This window comes from Symphalangus syndactylus, chromosome 13 (assembly GCF_028878055.3).
Source record: "Symphalangus syndactylus isolate Jambi chromosome 13, NHGRI_mSymSyn1-v2.1_pri, whole genome shotgun sequence".
Classification (NCBI taxonomy): Eukaryota; Metazoa; Chordata; class Mammalia; order Primates; family Hylobatidae; genus Symphalangus; species Symphalangus syndactylus.
Window position 1 is genome coordinate 113,917,719 of NC_072435.2, and position 18,525 is coordinate 113,936,243.

Sequence of the window (18,525 nt, forward strand, 5' to 3'; positions counted from 1 at the left end):
TTATTGACCTCTCAATAGGATACTTTATACTCACCAAACAGATACTGGTATTACAGTGATATGAACTGTTAACAAGTGGAAATTTGGAAGTTGCTGTGTGGACAAATGTATTTGTATCTGTTTCAAATGCAAAAGATTAAAAAAATCTGGTTTGGTATTACAGTGATATGAACTGTTAACAAGTGGAAATTTGGAAGTTGCTGTGTGGACAAATGTATTTGTATCTGTTTCAAATGCAAAAGATTAAAAAAATCTGGTTTGGGTTTATTTTTCAGGGGGCAGATTTTAGAAAGTTTGTAAAGCTTGGCTTTCTGGCAACTTCAAGTACAGTCATCCCTAGGTATCTGTGGGGGACTGATTCCCATTCTCCCCTGCATATACCAAAATCCATGGATCTCAAATTTCTTATATAAAATGGCATAGTATTTGCATGTAACCTGCACACATCCTTCTGTCTGTATACTTTAAATCATCTCTAGATTACTTATGGCATCTAGTATAATGTAAATGCTATGTAAATAGTTATACCGCATTGTTTAGGAAATAATGAGAAGAAAAAAAGTCTATACATGTTCAGATGTGTATAGACTTTTTCTTGTCATTATTTCCTAAACAATTTCCTATAAAGACTCAACCCTCCTTTTCTTTTTTCCTGAATATTTCTAATCTGTGGCTGATTGAATTCATGGATGTGGAACCCACAGATTTGGAGGACCAACCATATTTAAAACCACGTGGAAGCCTGGCCAACATGGTGAAACCCCGTCTCTACTAAAAACACAAAATTAGTCAGGCGTGGTGGCTTTTGCCTGTAATCCCAGCTACTCGGGAGGCTAAGGCAGGAGAATCACTTGAACCTGGGAGGTGGAGGTTGCAGTGAGCCGAGATCACACCACTGCACTCCAGCCTGGGTGACAGAGTGAGACTTTGTCTCATAAATAAATAAATAAATAAATAAATAAAACCACGTGGAACTAGGAACTCATCACGTAACCATCAATGGCTTCCCATCATTCTTAGGACAAAGTCCAAATCCGTAAACATAGTCTCTTGGACTTCATTATCATGGGTCTGGCTACCTCCAGAGCCCAATTCTGAGAAGTACCCTATTTCTCCCTCTCTCAGGCTTTATGTGTGCTTCACTCAAAGAACCAAGCTTGGTGTTTTTCACAAATGCTGTTTTCTTGGTCTGGACACCCCTCTCCCTTTTGCTCCCTAAACTTTATCTGGGTACATCTTTTTGTGTATGTGTGTGTGTGTGTCAGGGTCTTGCTCTGTTGCCTGGGCTGGAGTGCAGTGGCGTGATCAGCTCATTGTAACCTCAAACTCTTGGGCTCAAGTGATCCTCCTCCCTTAGCCTCCCAAAGTGCTGGTATTACAGGCTAATTCTCGACAATCCTTTCAGGTTTCATCTCAAATATAATTTCATTTCTACATGAATTTAATAAGTATGTATTCAGATTTATTATGTGTTTATAATCACTTCCTCAGGGAAACCTTCCCTGACCTCTCAGACTAGGTCTCCTATTAGATTTTGTCATTGCAAATTGTATTTTTTGCCTTCTTGCATACATCACAGCCCTAATTATTTGTGTAATTTTTTTGAGACAGGGTCTTACTCCATCACCCAGGCTGGAGGGAGTGCATCTTGGCTCACTGCAGCCTTGACCTCCTGGGCTCAGGTGATGCTCCCACTTCTGCCTCCTGAGTAGCTGGGATTATAGGCCATGTGCCATCAAGTCCAGCTACTTTTTTTGCCTTCTTTTTTTTTTTGTACAGATGGGGTTTTGCCATGTTGCCATGGTGCCTAGGCTGGTCTCAAACTCCTGGGCTCAAGCGATCTGCCCGCCCCAGCCACCTAAAGTGCTGGGATTATAGGCATGAGTGACCATGCCTAGCCTATTTGCATAATTATTTTCTTCCTTCCTTCCTTCCTCCCACCCTCCATCACTCCCCCCTTCCTTCCTTTCCTCCCTCTCTCTTTCTCATTCAAGCCATCCTTCTACCTCACCCTCCCTAGTAGCCCCAGCTACAGGCACACGTCACCATGCTTGGCTAATTTTTTTAAGGTTTTCGAAGAGATGAGGTCTCATTATATTGCCCAAGCTTGTCTCAAACTCCTGGGCTCAGGCGATCCTCCCACCTTAGCCTCCCAAAGTGCTGAGATTAGAGGCAGGAGCCACTGTGCCTAGCCTAATTCTTTATTTAATGTGTGTCTTCTTTGCTAAACTTCATGAGGGCAGGAACAACATCTATTATGTTCATCTCTGCATTCTCAGTGCTAAGAACAGTACCTGGTACACAGCAGGTGGCCCCTAATACTTTTAAATAAATAAATGAAGGTGAGGCAAATTAAAGCACAGAATAAACTCTGTCAACAAACAAAGAATCTTTGTTCAGTAAGTAATTACAAAATTACAAAAACGACTGAGAAGACACTAAGTCTCAGGGCTCATGACAGATACTATTTGACGGCTTCATTCACTATTAGAAGGACCGGAACCCTCCCACTTACTGGCAAAAGGTTAAAAAAAAAACAATCCCAGCTTCTCAGAACACTGAGTTGCATAGGAGAAACAGTGAAACAGAAGGGAAAGGAGACTGAAGCAAGAGAAAAACAAATTTGAAAAGAAAAGGATGAAAGAACAAAAACACAAACAAAATTCAGTTCAATAAAAGGCAGTGGCTTGGATTTGAAGCAGCAAAGAGAAGGCCTATAAATCGCAAGCATTCTGCCCAGGAACAAGCAGAAAAGATGGCTGACCGCATGATGATAGAAGAAATAATTCTAATAGAGAAGCATATGACTAAAGGTACTCTAACCACAGAACAGCTCTATAGTCTAGGAAGCATTCTCTGAGTATTAGCTTCAAGTGATCTCATCTATGTTCAAGTCTTTGCTAGGTGTAATAAATAAATCCTCTGAGCAATGGTGACAAGGCTCACTCCTGAGCCAGAATACTGCAGAGCAAGGGCTGGCAAATGATGGCCCATGGGCCAAATTCAGCTATCAGCCTGCTTTTGTAAGTTTATTGGAACACAGCCATGCCTGTTCATTAATGGATTGTCTATGACGGCTTTCATCCTCCAGCGGCAAAGTTGAGTAGTTATGATAGACATTGAATAGCCCTCAAAGCCTAAAATGCTTATTATCTGGTCCCTCGGAGAAAGTTTGTCAATACTTATTGTAGAATATAGTAGTTTGCTTTTTTCTTTCTCTTTTTTTTTTTTTTTGAGACGGAATCTCGCTCTGTCACCAAGGCTGGAGTGAAGAGGCATGATCTGGGCTCACTGCGACCTCCGCCTCCCAGGCTCAAGAGATTCTCCTGACTCAGCCTCTCGAGTAGCTGGGATTACAGGCATGTGCCACCATGCCCAGCTAATTTTTGTATTTTTAGTAGAGATGGGGTTTCTCCATGTTGGCCAGGCGGCTGGTCTCAAACTCCTGACCTCAGGTGAACCACCTGCCTCGGCTTCCCAAAGTGCAAAGTGCTGGGATTACAGGCATGAGCCACCGTGCCCGGCAAAATGTAGTAGTTTGAATAGAGCTTCTTCTACATATGCAGCAGAATAGGAATTGGGAACGCTTCTAAAGTCACCTTGTGATACGGAATACATATAATCTTTTTTTTTTTTTTTTTTTTTGAGACAGAGTCTTGCTCTGTCATCCAGGCTGGAGTGCAGTGGCCTGATCTCAGCTCACTGCAAGTTCTGCCTCCCAGGTTCACGCCATTCTCCTGCCTCAGCCTCCTGAGTAGCTGGGACTACAGATCCCCGCCATCATGCCCGGCTAATTTTTTGTATTTTTAGTAGGGACGGGTTTCACTGTGTTAGCCAGGATGGTCTTGATCTCCTGACCTCATGATTTGCCCACCTCGGCCTCCTAAAGTGCTGGGATTACAGGCTTGAGCCACTGCGCCTGGCGGAATACATATATTCTTAAATGAAAGGAAAACGGTAGAAGCATACAAACGCTGAGCTAGCTACATTAAAAGAAAAAACAGTAGTTTCCCTTTAACTTAGAGACAACGATCAAGCTTTTGTGTATGATCAATCTCTGTTATGTAAGATCAAGGTTCAGGAAGGTCAGTTTAATCAAGTTTCTGGATACTGCTCTGCTTGGTAAAGATTAAACTAAATTAGAGTGCCTACATGTATGTTTATTGCAGCCCAACTTACACACAGAAAGATATGGAATGAACCTAAGTGTCCACTGACCAAGGAGTAAATAAAGAAAATGTGGTGGCCAGGCGTGGTGGCTCACGCCTGTAATCCCAGCACTTTGGGAGGCCAAGGCAGGAGGATCACAAGGTCAAGAGATCGAGATCATCCTTGCCAACAGGGTGAAACCCCGTCTTTACTAAAAATAAAAAAATTAGCTGGGTGTGGTGGCACGTGCCTGTAGTCCCAGCTACTCGGGAGGCTGAGGCAGGAGAATTGCTTGAACCTGGGAGGCGGCAGTTGCAGTGAGCTAAGATCACGCCACTGCACTCCAGCCGGGCGACCGAGCGAGACTCCCTCTCAAAAAAAAAAAAAAAAAAAAGGACAGGTGCGGTGGCTCATGCTTGTAATCCCAGCACTTTGGGAGGCCGAGGCGGGAGGATCACGAGGTCAGGAGATCGAGACCACGGTGAAACCCCGTCTCTACTAAAAATACAAAAAATTAGCCGGGCGTGGTGGCGGGCGCCTGTAGTCCTAGCTACTCGGAGAGGCAGAGGCAGGAGAATGGCGTGAACTCGGGAGGTGGAGCTTGCAGTGAGCCGAGATCGCGCCACTGCACTCCAGCCTGGGTGACAGAGCGAGACTCCGTCTCAAAAAAAAAAAAAAAAAAAAGAAAGACAATGTGGTACATATACACCATGGAGTACTAAGACAGAAAAAGTAATGAAATAATGTCTTTCACAGTAACTTGAATGGAGCTAGAGGCAATTATTCTAAGAGAAGTAACTCAGGATTGGAAAACCAAACACCATTATATTCTCACTTATAAGTGGGTGCTAAGCGATTAATACGCAAAGGCATACAGAGTAATATAATGGACTTTGGAGACTCAGAAGAGGAAGGGTAGGAGGTGGTGTGGGATAAAAGACTACAAATTGGGTACAATGTACACTACTTAGGTGACAAGTGCACTAAAATCTCAGAATTCACCACTATATAATTCATCCATGTAACTGAAAAACACCTGTACTACAAAAGCTATTGAAATAAAAAAATTTAAAAAACAAAATAAAATAAATCAGAGCGTCTACTGGGCTTAATTCTACTAAGGAAAATCAAAGAGTATGCCTATCTTCAGATAAACACTACCTGAAAAGGCATAAGGATTCTTTTCTTTTTCTTTTTTTTGAGACAGAGTCTCGCTCTGTCGCCCAGGCTGGAGTGCAGTGGTGCGATCTCGGTTCACTGCAAGCTCTGCCTCCTGGGTTCACACCATTCTCCTGCCTCAGCCTCCTGAGTAGCTGGGACTACAGGCACCCACTGTTAAGCCTAGCTAATTTTTTTGTATTTTTAGTAGAGACGGGGTTTCACCGTGTTAGCCAGGATGGTCTCGATCTTCTGACCCCATGATTCGCCCACATCGGCCTCCCAAAGTGTTGGGATTACAGGTGTGAGCCACCGCGCCCAGCATTTTTTTTTTTTTTTTTTTGAGACAGAGTCTTGCTTTGTCTCCCAGGTTGGAGTGCAGTCGTACAATCTTGCTCACTGCAACCTCTGCCTCTTGGGTTCAAGCGATTCCCACGTATCAGCCTCTCAAGTAGCTGGGACTACAGGTGTGTGCCACCACACTTGACTAATTTTTGCATTTTTAAAAGAGACAGGGTTTTGCCATGTTGGCCAGGCTGCTCCAGAACTCCGGACCTCAAGCGATCTGCCCACTTTGGCCTCCCATAGTGCTGGAATTACAGGCATTAGCTGCCGCGCCCATCCCATAAGGTTTCTTATGAACAAATATGGTTGACAACCATAATAACTAATGATAACAAAATAATCGCTACTGTTTACTGAATTCCTACTATATGCCAGGCACTCACTGTCTCAGGCGTGTTACATATGTTATTCATAATTCTCAAAATAGCTTGGCAAGATAGGTATTATTTTTCCAATTTCCCAACTGAAGAAACTGAGGTTCAGCTAGGCTAAATAACGAAACCAAATCACACAGTGTTCACATTGAAATTTCAACCCAATCCTATGAGACTCCAAGGCCTGTGTTCTTTTTACTAGGCCATGGAACTTCTTCAATAACTCTGTACATTTTAAGGTAGATAGCACTAGTATTTCAAAATGAAAAGAAAAACTTTAGAAGACTAAATATAACCCCTTCTCCCCAACAACGATCACGGTATTCATTTATTAACAGATAAACTATAAGGGGCTAATGTATAAGAGGAAAATTCCAGGCAGAGAATCTATAACATTTATGTTTGTGTTTTGTTCTTTCCTGGAGAACTTATTTCTGGACACAATCCATTCCCTGACAGTGCCGACAGACTATTTGCCAGTTTCTACCATGATCTTTGTTGGTGAACTAAATGCCTATAGTTTAAACAGAAGAGAACCAAGATTAACTTCTCCTGAATATAATCCTGAAAAATAAAATATCTGGTGACTGGACAATTTCAACCTCCAAGAGTTTTAACTAGTTCTTTCAATAGGAGATCAATTTACCCAAAGATAATTTCTAAAACAGGATTAAACACTTAGGAGCTGTAAAGTTTGATCTTTAGGAAAGAGGGACAGTGCCAGTAACATTATCATCATCCTGCTTTTTGATGCCATCCCAGCAATTCAACTTCTAGATTAGGATGTTTTTTAAAAAATATATACTATTATAGAAGAGATAGACACCATAACGAAAGGGGATAACAAGCTATTATGTAAGAGATGGATATCAGAACAAAAGGGGACAGGACTATCCACAACTTTCCATGTAATTTCGATGTTAAAAGTACAACTTGGGCTGGGCAAGGTGGCTCATGCCTATAATCCCAGCACTTTGGGAGGCTGAGGCAGGTGGATCACCTGAGGTCAGAAGGTTGAGACCAGCCTGGGCAACATGGTGAAATTCTGTCTCTACTAAAAATACAAAAATTAGCCGGGCGTGGTGGTGGGTGCCTGTAATCCCAGCTACTTGGGAGGCTGAGGCAGGAGAATCGCTTGAGTCCGGGGGGTGGAGGCTACAGTGAGCCGAGATCGCGCCACTGCACTCTAGCCTGGGAGACAACTGTGAGACTCCGTCTCAAAAAAAAAAAAAAAGATACAACTTAAAAATATACTATTTGTATTAACACTTAGAATTTCATTATGCCCCAAACATACAGAAAATAGCAAAATCATTGCTTAGGGAATATCTGAAACAGTTTAACCTTTGTCTTGCATGTAAAAAAAAAAAATACTCTTCTTTTACGTGTCCATTAGCAAAATTAACGCTAGGGAGATGAAAATGTATGGTAAAGCTGTCAAAGAGATACTTGTATGACTTATTACATTACTGATATAATATTTTTCTTTTTTTTTTTTTTTTTGAGACGGAGTCTCGCTCTGTCGCCCAGGCTGGATGCAGTGGCACGATCTCGGCTCACTGCAAGCCCCACCTCCCGGGTTCACGCCATTCTCCTGCCTCAGCCTCTCCGAGTAGCTGGGACTACAGGCGCCCGCCACCACGCCCGGCTAATTTTTTCTATTTTTAGTAGAGACGGGGTTTCACCGTGGTCTCGATCTCCTGACCTCGTGATCCGCCCGCCTCGGCCTCCCAAAGTGCTGGGATTACAAGCGTGAGCCACCGCGCCTGGCCATAATATTTTTCAAGTAATTGCTGAGAAATTAAATGTTCTTGGTAATAATTTTATTTTGTGAATATTTACTGAGCATCTACTATCACATTTCTTTGAGTCTGAGATGTCACTGACTGTAAGGTGTACTACTATTAAATATTCACCACTATTTTGTAATATGTATAACAGAAAAAATGCTGCCAACTATAAGAGGCTGTTGCCTATAAAATACCTCCTACTTTAAAAAAGTTATTTCCTTGTTTTTGACAAAATTATATATATTTAAGGTGTACAATGTGATGTTTTGATGTTCGTATACATTGATTAATCACAATCTGTCCATCACCTCATATAGTTACTATTTTTTTTGTTGTAAGAACATTTAACATCATTTACTCTCTCAGCAATTTCAACTTTCAATGCATTTTATCATGTTGCTTCCTAGTGTTAAAGAGATGTTAATATGGGCCGGGCATGATGGCTTGCACCTATAATCCCAACACTTTGGGAGGCTGAGGTGGGTGGATCATTTGAGATCAGGAGTTTGAGACTAGCCTGGCCAACAAGGTAAAACTCCGTATCTACTAAAAATACAAAAATTAGGCTGGGCGCGGTGGCTTACGCCTGTAATCCCAGCACTTTGGGAGGCCGGGGCAGGCAGATCACAAGGTCAGGAGATCAAGACCATCCTGGCTACCGAAAATACAAAAAAATTAGCCAGGCGTGGTGGCAGGCGCCTGTAGTCCCAGCTACTCAGGAGGCTGAGGCAGGAGAATGGTGTGAACCTGGGAGGCGGAGCTTGCAGTGAGCCGAGATTGCGCCACTGCACTCCAGCCTGGGTGACAGAGCGAGACTCTGTCTCAAAAAAAAAAAAAAAAAAAAAAAAAAAAATAGCTGGGTGTGGTGGCAAGCACTTGTAGTACCAGCTATTCAGGAGGCTGAGGCAGGAGAATCGCTTGAACCCGGGAACCAGAGGTTGCAGTGAGCCAAGATCATGCCACTGCACTCCAGCCTGGTGACAGAGCGAGACTCTGTCTCAAAAAAAAAAAAAAAAAAATTTACAGACTTGTGATAATTTAACCAAAGTCAGACAACTACAAAATGGCAGAATAAGAACTAAGTTTATCTGACTGCAGAGTCTATGCTCTTTAGCACAATTTGATACTATCACTTATCAATTTGCAGAAATAGCTGTCATAGAGGATTAGACAATTTGGGAAAAGGCTACTTTGTCCTTTAATTCAGTAAATCATTTTATAAAATGCAATCAAAGTTAGGCTGATATAGAGAGCATGTAGTTATACATATTTCAATTCATTTTTATAAGAAGGTAAAATCAGAAAGCACATATAAGGGGCTGTCTTAAGAGAGGAAGTACTAAGGTATCTCTTGGGGTCTGTACCTGTGTCCAATGTCAATTGCTGTTGATATTTTAGTCATTTACATGTACACGGTACAAAATCTAATGTGATGATGATCTTGAATCATCATAAAAGGGTATATGTAGTTTGTACAATTGAAGAAGATTGGAAAGGGAAGAATCCATATCAAATTTCAGAAAGATTTTGGTAAGAAAAAAACTTGTTAAAACCATGGGTAGGCACTAACTAACTGTAAAATTCAACACAAGTGGCACATTCTTTTAAAAGATCATAACTGAGGTGTGGCTACGATGGTCTCAGTGTTATAAGTAAAATTTTGGTTTATTTTTACAAAATATTACTTATTTTATATTTTACTTATAACACTGAGGCCATCGTAGCAACTCCTCAGTTATGATCCTAAAGGTACTATATACCTCTAAAAGTAGCATAATTTTATATGGCCTAAAATATAAATCACAAAAAACAAAAAATAATCCTATATATGAATACAATTAGCTGTTACCAAGCACTTGCTATATGCCAGGCACTATGTTAAATACTTTACCTAAGTTATCGTATTGAAGCCTGTAAGTATCTATGATATATCCATTGTTATTTTTACTTAGATGAGAAACTGAGGATTAGGGAAGTTAACAAAATGATCCACGATCACACAGCCAGAATCAACATGTTACACAGCCCCAGGAGGGATCATCTGCATCCTAGACTATGTGAATGCCTGATGGCATTATGTTACAGCCACACATGGTGGTCCTGCCCGCTAAGTGCTGGTAAAGCCAAGATTCACATCCAGGGTGTCTAATTCTAAAACTTACTCCATACTGCTAAGTCTATGCTATGCACAGAGTAGTTTTGTTCCCCCAAAGGAATATATATTTATTTCTAATTTTTGAAAAGTTCAATTATTCAATATTTAAAATATGTAAAATTTTGTAGAATATTATAACAGACACCTATCACTTAGATTTATTATAATCTTGTCATATTTGTTTCAGGTCCTTTTTCTTCTAAAAAAATAAGAAAGTAGACACAACTCTATTTGCCTTCCTTTCTCTAGCGTTTACTGTTCTAGAATTATATCTTTACAACTGTATTCTTATGTTTTATTAGTATATATACCTTTTTTTTTTTCTTGAGATGGAGTTTTGCTCTTGTCTCCCAGCTGGAGTGCAATGGTACAGTCTTGGCTCACTGCAACCTCCGCCTTCTGGGTTCAAGCAATTCTCCTGTCTCAGCTTCCCAAGTAGCTGGGATTACAGGCATGCACCACCATGCCCAGCTAATTTTTGTATTTTTAGTAGAGATGGGGTTTCACCATGTTGGTCAGGCTGGTCTCGAACTCCTGACCTCAGGTGATCCATCTGCCTTAGCCTTCCAAAGTGCTGGGATTACAAGCGTGAGCCACTGCTCCTGGCCAGTATATATAGTTTTAACAATATATAAAAGAACTTATAAAATTTTCATAACTGGCATCAAACCATACCTGTACTTTTGCAATTTTATTTGTTCACCAAATATTCAATGTTATGATTTTGAGATTTATCCATGATGATACATGTAGATTCCGTTCATTCTTAACTATGATACAGTATTCCATAATTTATTTATACATTCTCTTTTGGATAAGAATTTAGGCTAGTTCTACCTTTTCTAGCTACTATAAAAACAGTTGCACCCTTGTACACGTTTTCCAGTGTGTATGCATATGGAGTTCTTGCTTCCTTAGCAGCTTATCCAAATTTATTATTCAAGGACTTGAAACTCTTGCCAATCTCATAAATGTGAAATTGTTTCAAATTGCATTTCTCTAATGCATTACTAATGAGGCTTAGTGTCTTCTGATGTTTGTTGTCCATTTAGGTTTCCTCTTCAATGAATTGCTTAATCATATTCCTTTTTATTTTTATTTGAGATAGGGTCTTACTCCCATCACCCAGGCTACAGTGCAGTGGCATGATCATGGCTCACTGCAGCTTTGACTTCCTGGGTTCAGATGATTCTCCTACCTCAGCTTCACTTAATCATATTCCTTACCCATTTATCTACTGGTTGTTTGGCTTTTTCTTTTTTTTTCCTTTTTTTTTTTTTTTTTTTGAGACAGAGTTTCACTCTTGTTGCCCAGGCTGGAGTGCAGTGGTGCAATCTCGGCTCACTGCAACCTCTGCCTCCTGGGTTCAAATGATTCTCCTGCCTCAGCCTCCCTAGTAGCTGAGATTATAGGCATGCACCACCACACACAGCTAATTTTGTAATTTTAGTAGAGATGCGGTTTCACCATGTTGGCCAGGTTGGTCTCAAACTCTTGACCTCAGGTGATCTGCCCACCTCGGCCGCCCAAAGTGCTGGGATTACAGGCATGAGCCACCGCATCTGGCCAGCTTTTTCTTTTTCAGAAAGAAATTGTAGGAGTTCTTTATAAAATTTGGACCAATACTTTGTTGGTTAAATGTATTTCAACTACCTTCTCCTAGTCCATGGCTTGTCTTTTAATGTTTGTGCTTTACATGGTTTTATATTTTAAAGTAGTAAAAGTTATCACATTTATCATTATGTTTTAAAAAACATTGATTAGAAAAGTTCTTCATTATACTTGTAAAGGTATTTTAGAGTAATAATAATAACACCAGGCCGGGCCCAGTGGCTCACGCCTGTAATCCCAGCACTTTGGGAGGCTGAGGTGGGTGGATCACAAGGTCAGGAGATTGAGATCATCCTGGCTAAGACGATGAAACCCCGTCTCTACCAAAAATACAAAAAATTAGCCAGGCGTGGCGGCACGCACCTATAGTCCCAGCTACTGGGGAGGCTGAGGCAGGAGAATCACTTGAACCTGGGAGGCGCAGGTTGCAGTAAGCTAAGAGCACGCCACTGTACTCTAGCCTGGGAGACAGAGCGAGACTCCGTCTTAAAAAAAAAAAATTACACTTACATAGTGCTTATTACATGCCAAGCCATGTTCTAAGCATATAATAGATATTAATTAATCTTCATAACAACCCCACAAAGTGGGTAGTATCATTATTTCTATTTTACAGATGAGGAAACTGAGGCATTGGGGGGCTTCTTCTAAATGTTTTAAAGTTTATTTTTGGGCATTTAACCAATCTAAAATTTATTTTTGTGTATGACATAGCTAGGAATCCAGTTTTAGTTTTATCATACAATTAAAAAATTTCTCAGTATTATTTACCAAATGAGCCATCATTTCCCCATTGATCTGTAATGGCTTTTCTGTCTTATACCAAAATCTGACTCATACTAGAGTTTCCTAGTCTGTTCTACTGGATACTAGTCTTTCCCTGCACCAATACCATATGGATTTAATTATTATGGTATGGATTTTGGGGCAGTGGTTCTTCTGTTCAAATTCTATTTCTCTGAAGTTGTTTTAGCTAATTTTGGTCCTGTGACTTCTGGGATTAACCCTGTGAAGTGTGTTGTTTTTTTTTTTTTTGAGACAGAGTCTTGCTCTGTTGCCCAGGCTGGAGTGCAGTGGCACGATCTCTCCTGCAAGCTCCGCCTCCCGGGTTCACACCATTCTCCTGCCTCAGCCTCCCGAGTAGCTGGGACTACAGGCACCCGCCACCACACCTGGCTAATTTTTTTGTATTTTTAGTAGAGACAGGGTTTCACCATGTTAGCCAGGATGGTCTCGATCTCCTGACCTCGTGATCCGCCTGCCTTGGCCTCCGAAAGTGCTGGGATTATAGGCGTGAGCCACTGCGCCCAGCCTACCTTGTGAACTTTTACATAGTATTGTTGGAAGTTTGTTATAAGCCCTTTTTAAAACATGCAAATATTTCTGCTGAGTGGCCCCCAAAATCACTATGAATAACTTTGATCAATTTCCTTTGGAATGAAATAAAGAGTAGTACCATATTATAACCTAAAAAAGAAATTCATCAACTCAATATCCATCAATACAAGACCAGTTAAATAAACTATGGTATATCATGTAATGGAATAATATGATGCCATTAAAATGATGAAAAACATGTCTAAGTTAGTCATATAAAACAGATCTCCAAGATATTATTAAGTGAAAAACCAAAGTACAGAACCACATATATACGTTACCTTGGGTGTGAAAACGAATATAGGAAGTGTACATTCATGTTTGTTTGTATATTTACCAAGAAGATCTGGAAGGACACACAAATTAATAAAGTGGTTCCCTGCGTGTGTTGGCAGGGGTGGGGTAGGAACTGTGTAGATAGGGCAGGGGTGGAAGAAGATCTTTTTTTTTAAATTTTATTATTATTATATCTTTCACTGTATGTCTTTTTATGTTTTCTGATTTACAAAGCTTGCGATTCTGCTACCTAATTGAAAAAAATAAGTTAAATATTCAAATTTTCCTCCAGGAATTCTGTTTTTTTTTTTTTTTTAAATTACTATTTCTTTAATGTAAAAAAAAAATCCAGACAAATTGTACAACTTTATCATATGTTGTTTTGTTGGAAGGGGTCAATGAAACATTGGCAATGTAATATAAAGTATCCCAAGTTGGCCTAACATTTTAGGAAAAGAGAAAACCATAGTCTGTGACTCCAACTAGAACTCAGAAATTCTTATAGGATCAGTTTGGAAACCTGAATAGAATTACATGAAATTGATATCTTAAAAAATTAGACAAAGAATTTTTTTAGGCCAGGCACAGTGGCTCATGCCTGTAATCCCAGCACTTTGGGAGGCTGAGGTGGGTGGATCATCTGAAGTCAAGAGTTCGAGACCAGCCTGGCCAACATGGCAAAACCCCATCTCTACTAAAAATACAAAATTAGCCAGGCGTGGTGGTGCATGCCTGTAATCCCAGCTACTTGGGTGGCTGAGGCAGGAGAATTGCTTGAACCCAGGAGACAGAGGCTGTAGTGAGCCAAGACTGCACCGTTGCAATCCAGCCTGGGTGACAGAGCAAGACTGTGTCTCAACAAAAAAAAAAAAAAAAAAAAAAGAAAAAAGAAAAAAAAAAAGAATTTTTTAAAAACTGATTTTTTAAAAAGTTTAACATTTTTGATTTAAAATTTATGAAAATATGTAGATAAAGGCAGTATTATGCTGTAGCTAGCACATACTGGCTTTGGAAGGCCCATTGTGCACATCTTTCCCCAGTTTCACATTTAGTGAATACCATTGGCTATAGTGAGTATTTACACCATGGAAACTGGCAAAGCTACAAATCAAGGCCTTTTCCCCTCTCCATAAGAGATTCATTTGTTAAATTTACCAGTATACCACTAGATAGAAGTAAGTTTAAGATATATTAAAGTTCAAAATATACAACCAAAGGAGAGATTCTGTGGCACTTTAGACAATTTTAGATAACTGTAACAATATTTGGGGAATAACTTCATGGCTGAAGTTTATCTTCTAACACAAAGTTTTCTTCATAGTTGTGCTCTACATGGGTCAAATACGGTTTTAGAATCAGATCTCTGATAAGCTTTCTATTACTTTTTCAGATTTCCCTAATACAAGATGGAGTATAAATTAAGGTAATGGAAACTCCCATAAAGGTAGGACAGATATTATCATTCATAGTATGGAGAATGGATATTTTTCATATATTACTATGTACTATTTTGTATTTCATTTCTTAACTGCCATATCTGCTTCAACTCCTTCAATTAAATTAATAACATGAGGCTGGGCGTGGTGTCTCACATGTATAATCCCAGTGCTTTGGGAGGTCGAGGCAGGCAGATCACTTGAGGTTAGGAGTTTGAGACCAGCCTGGCCAACACAGAAAACCCCTGTCTCTACCAAAATATAAAAATTAGCCAGACTTGGTGGCAGGTGCCTATAATCCCAGGCACTCAAGAGGCTAAAGCAGAAGAATTGCTTGAACTTGGGAGGTGGAGGTTGCAATGAGCCGAGACTGCACCACTGCACTCCAGCCTGGATAACAGAGTAAGACTCTGTCTCAAAAAATAAAAAATAAAAATAAATAAATAAAATAAAAATAATAACACGAAAATGTAGCAGAGAGAAAGCGATCTTCTGTATTATAAGAGTATAAAAAATCTAATAAATTCACATTGCCTAGCACACACATACCAGTAACTCATTAAGTAATAGCCAGATGAATAACTCCTAATCATAATGATTCTTTTTTTTTTTTTTTTTTTTTTTTTTTTGAGACGGAGTCTCGCTCTGTCGCCCAGGCTGGAGTGCAGTGGCGCAATCTCGGCTCACTGCAAGCTCCGCCTCCCGGGTTCACGCCATTCTCCTGCCTCAGCCTCTCTGAGTAGCTGGGACTACAGGCGCCCGCCACCGCGCCCGGCTAATTTTTTGTATTTTTTAGTAGAGACGGGGTTTCACCGTGGTCTCGATCTCCTGACCTCGTGATCCGCCCGCCTCCGCCTCCCAAAGTGCTGGGATTACAAGCATGAGCCACCGCGCCCAGCCCATAATGATTCTTAAAAATACAATGAAAATTCATCTGCAAAATAGAATTTTAAAAAATACAATGAAAACAAATAACTCTTTACTCACCCAATTCAATACAAGTGATGCCAAGTGACCAAATATCAACTTTCCCATCATACTGTCCTTCATCCATAGCTAAGATCACCTCTGGAGCCATCCTACAAAACATAAGGTACAAAACTCAAGTTGTAGATTAAAAACAAAATTTCTCCAGGAAAGTGATTCAATGAAATAGCTGTTCTTAAGGGTATTCTGAAATTTCATCTGATATAGATATTATTTCCTTACACAAATAATTTTGAAAAACACTATTCAAAATATAATCTACTTGGTGATTTACACGACACAATACATTTTCAATAAAGACTGGCTCCACCCCTTACTATCAGTTTGATCTTAGGCAAGTTACTTAACCTATCTGTACATCAGTTTCTTCATCTGTAAAATGGAGATAATTCTCATAGCAACTTTACAGAGATTTGTAAAGGATGAAGAACATAAAATACTTAAATAATTACTTTGGAACATCTGATTATATTGCTTTATATAGTTCCATAAAGTATTTTTCATATTGTTTAAAGTAATTAAATAAAGCAGGAAATATTCGTTTTTTTTCCTTTTTTTTGAGACGGAGTCTGGCTCTGTCGCCCAGGCCGGAGTGCAGTGGTGCGATCTCAGCTCACTGCAAGCTCTGCCTCCTGGGTTCATGCCATTCTCCTGTCTCAGACTCCCAAGTAGCTGGAACTACAAGTAGCTGGGACTACAGGCGCCTGCCACCATGCCTGGCTAATTTTTTATATTTTTAGTAGAGACGTGGTTTCACCATGTTAGCCAGGATGGTTTTGATCTCCTGACCTCGTTATCCACCTGCCTCGGACTCCCAAAGTGCTGGGATTACAGATGTGAGCCACCGTGCCTGGCCTCTTTTTTTTTTTTTTTGTTGAGAGTCTCACTTTGTAGCCCAGGTTGGGGTGCAGTGGCGCCATCTTGGCGTACTGCAGCCTCTGCCTCCTGGGTTCAAGCAATTCTCATGCCTCAGCCTCCCGAGTAGCTGGGATTACAGGCATAGGCCACCACGCCTGGCCATATTCTTTTAAAATAATTAAACAACATGAAAAATACTTTATGGAACCATATAAAGCAATATAATCAGCTGTTCCAAAGATACTAAAACCTACAAAAACCCCAGGTTGTAGTAATAGATGTTACTTTACTTGTTTGTCCATAATGTATCTTCATTAGGAGGGCAGGGGCCCTATCTGTTTCGTATGCTTTGAACAGAACTGTACTCTATTATGATGTGTAAGCAGTTGCTTGGTAAATGTTATTTGGTGATAGAAAAAAAAATTCAAAGACTAGCTGATTTTTTTTACTAGACAAGTAATTTTGCAGAGATCTAAGTCATTCTGTAAGGCATAATGAAATTCCAACGTGTCTAGGAAAGGAAGGAAAATAATCTGGAAAAGAATAGGGTGAAAAACTCTGAGCCAGACTGACAAGCAAGGTAACCTATCAGAGAACTCAACAAAGACAAGAACTTGGATTTCTTTCACTGAAAGGTACCATCTCTGCTTGTTGGCTAGTCAGGGAAGGTGAAAGAAGCTGCCCTGTCCTTACCTGGAGGCTTTGCCTCAAGAGAAAAGTTCAAAAGAAACTGCAAATGAAATAAAAAACTTGAACTTGATCAGCGAATTGATAATCCTGCTCAGTTTACACAGTGACACCAGCCTTAACTACACAATTTAAAGTCATTGTAAATTTTATACTAAGCGAGAGTGCTTCTTTTTATGCCAGTGGGCTTTCTATCCTTCTCAAATGAAACCTCATTTTGAGGGACATTGGTAAGACACTGTAACAAAACCAAGCCAAACCAGTACCATGAGTTCATGCATGCTGATTTTAAAACTATGTCATATAGCCTAATTCTACATACCAGTAAGGTGTGCCCACGAAGGAGTTGGCAGGAGAAGCCATTGAGGCAGATCCAAAATCAGCTAGTTTTACCTGACCTGGCTCTGTTAGAAGAATATTTCCTGCTTTAATATCCCTATAGGAAAAAATAAAAGGGTTAGAAAATTACTTTTCAATTTTGATTATGGAATAGGTCAGAGCATGCAATTAATAAGACAAAAAGTTTATTTTTAAAAAACAAAACAAAACAAAAAAAAACCTTGCTCACATAGCCAGAAGGAGATTTAGTAATTACTGCATGTTGTAAGGGGGCCCAGATTCCTGGGTGTACTTGCAGATAGGTCATAGTAATTACTTAAAGGTAGAGCTTTCTTCAGAGGGAGGGAATATAATGAGAAAAAAGGCAGACATGGTGAAAAAGAAAACCTATTCAGCTGCTACACTTACAAAGGCATATTCTTAAAGGCTAAATCCAGTTATCAATAGTATTCCCTGTGCTGAGAAAATTGGTACCAATTTTAACTGCTTTTTCTGCTTTTCCAAATTATGTGACATTTTTGGAGCCTAAACAAACCTGCAATGATTCCGTATTGACCACCTACCAATAAACCTCAACTACACACATACCTTTTCTTTCTTGCCTGTGACCCTTTCTCTCTGTCTTTAATTGTAACTGCAACTCTAAGGCATTTGAGGTACATGTTATATAGAAGGTGATATTTTAAAAATAACTCTGTACAGTAAAAAGAAGACCCTGAAAGATCAAAACAAACAAGGATTAGGGGTTAGGAAATTACATTTCTATTGTATTACTACAAAGAATTGCATCTGGTTACTACTAAAGCTAATAAAGGTATTATATAGCAAAAAGTTTTAAAAATATAATTTAAAAAATTCATTTTTCAGTATGGTAATTTAGAATGAGAAGGTGTGGATGTACTCCTTATTCTTTTTAAAAAAGGCATGAGGTGTAATGAGCACTAGAAACCATGAATTGGAAGTTGATGGTCAGTGAAAAGATA

At 39.8% G+C, this 18,525-nt stretch overlaps 1 protein-coding gene across 12 annotated transcripts in view; it reads right to left on the bottom strand.

The window, feature by feature from the left end:
- TAOK3 (TAO kinase 3) overlaps positions 1-18,525 on the bottom strand; it is a 229,242-nt gene that overhangs the window by 69,510 nt on the left and 141,207 nt on the right. For all 12 annotated transcript variants that reach the window (XM_055235583.2, XM_055235581.2, XM_055235584.2 and 9 more), the window contains 2 exons: positions 17,526-17,639; positions 15,659-15,750 (listed from right to left, as the gene is read on the bottom strand). In XM_055235583.2, coding sequence (XP_055091558.1) covers positions 15,659-15,750; positions 17,526-17,639 — 206 coding nt within the window. The remainder of the gene's footprint in view (positions 1-15,658; positions 15,751-17,525; positions 17,640-18,525) is intronic.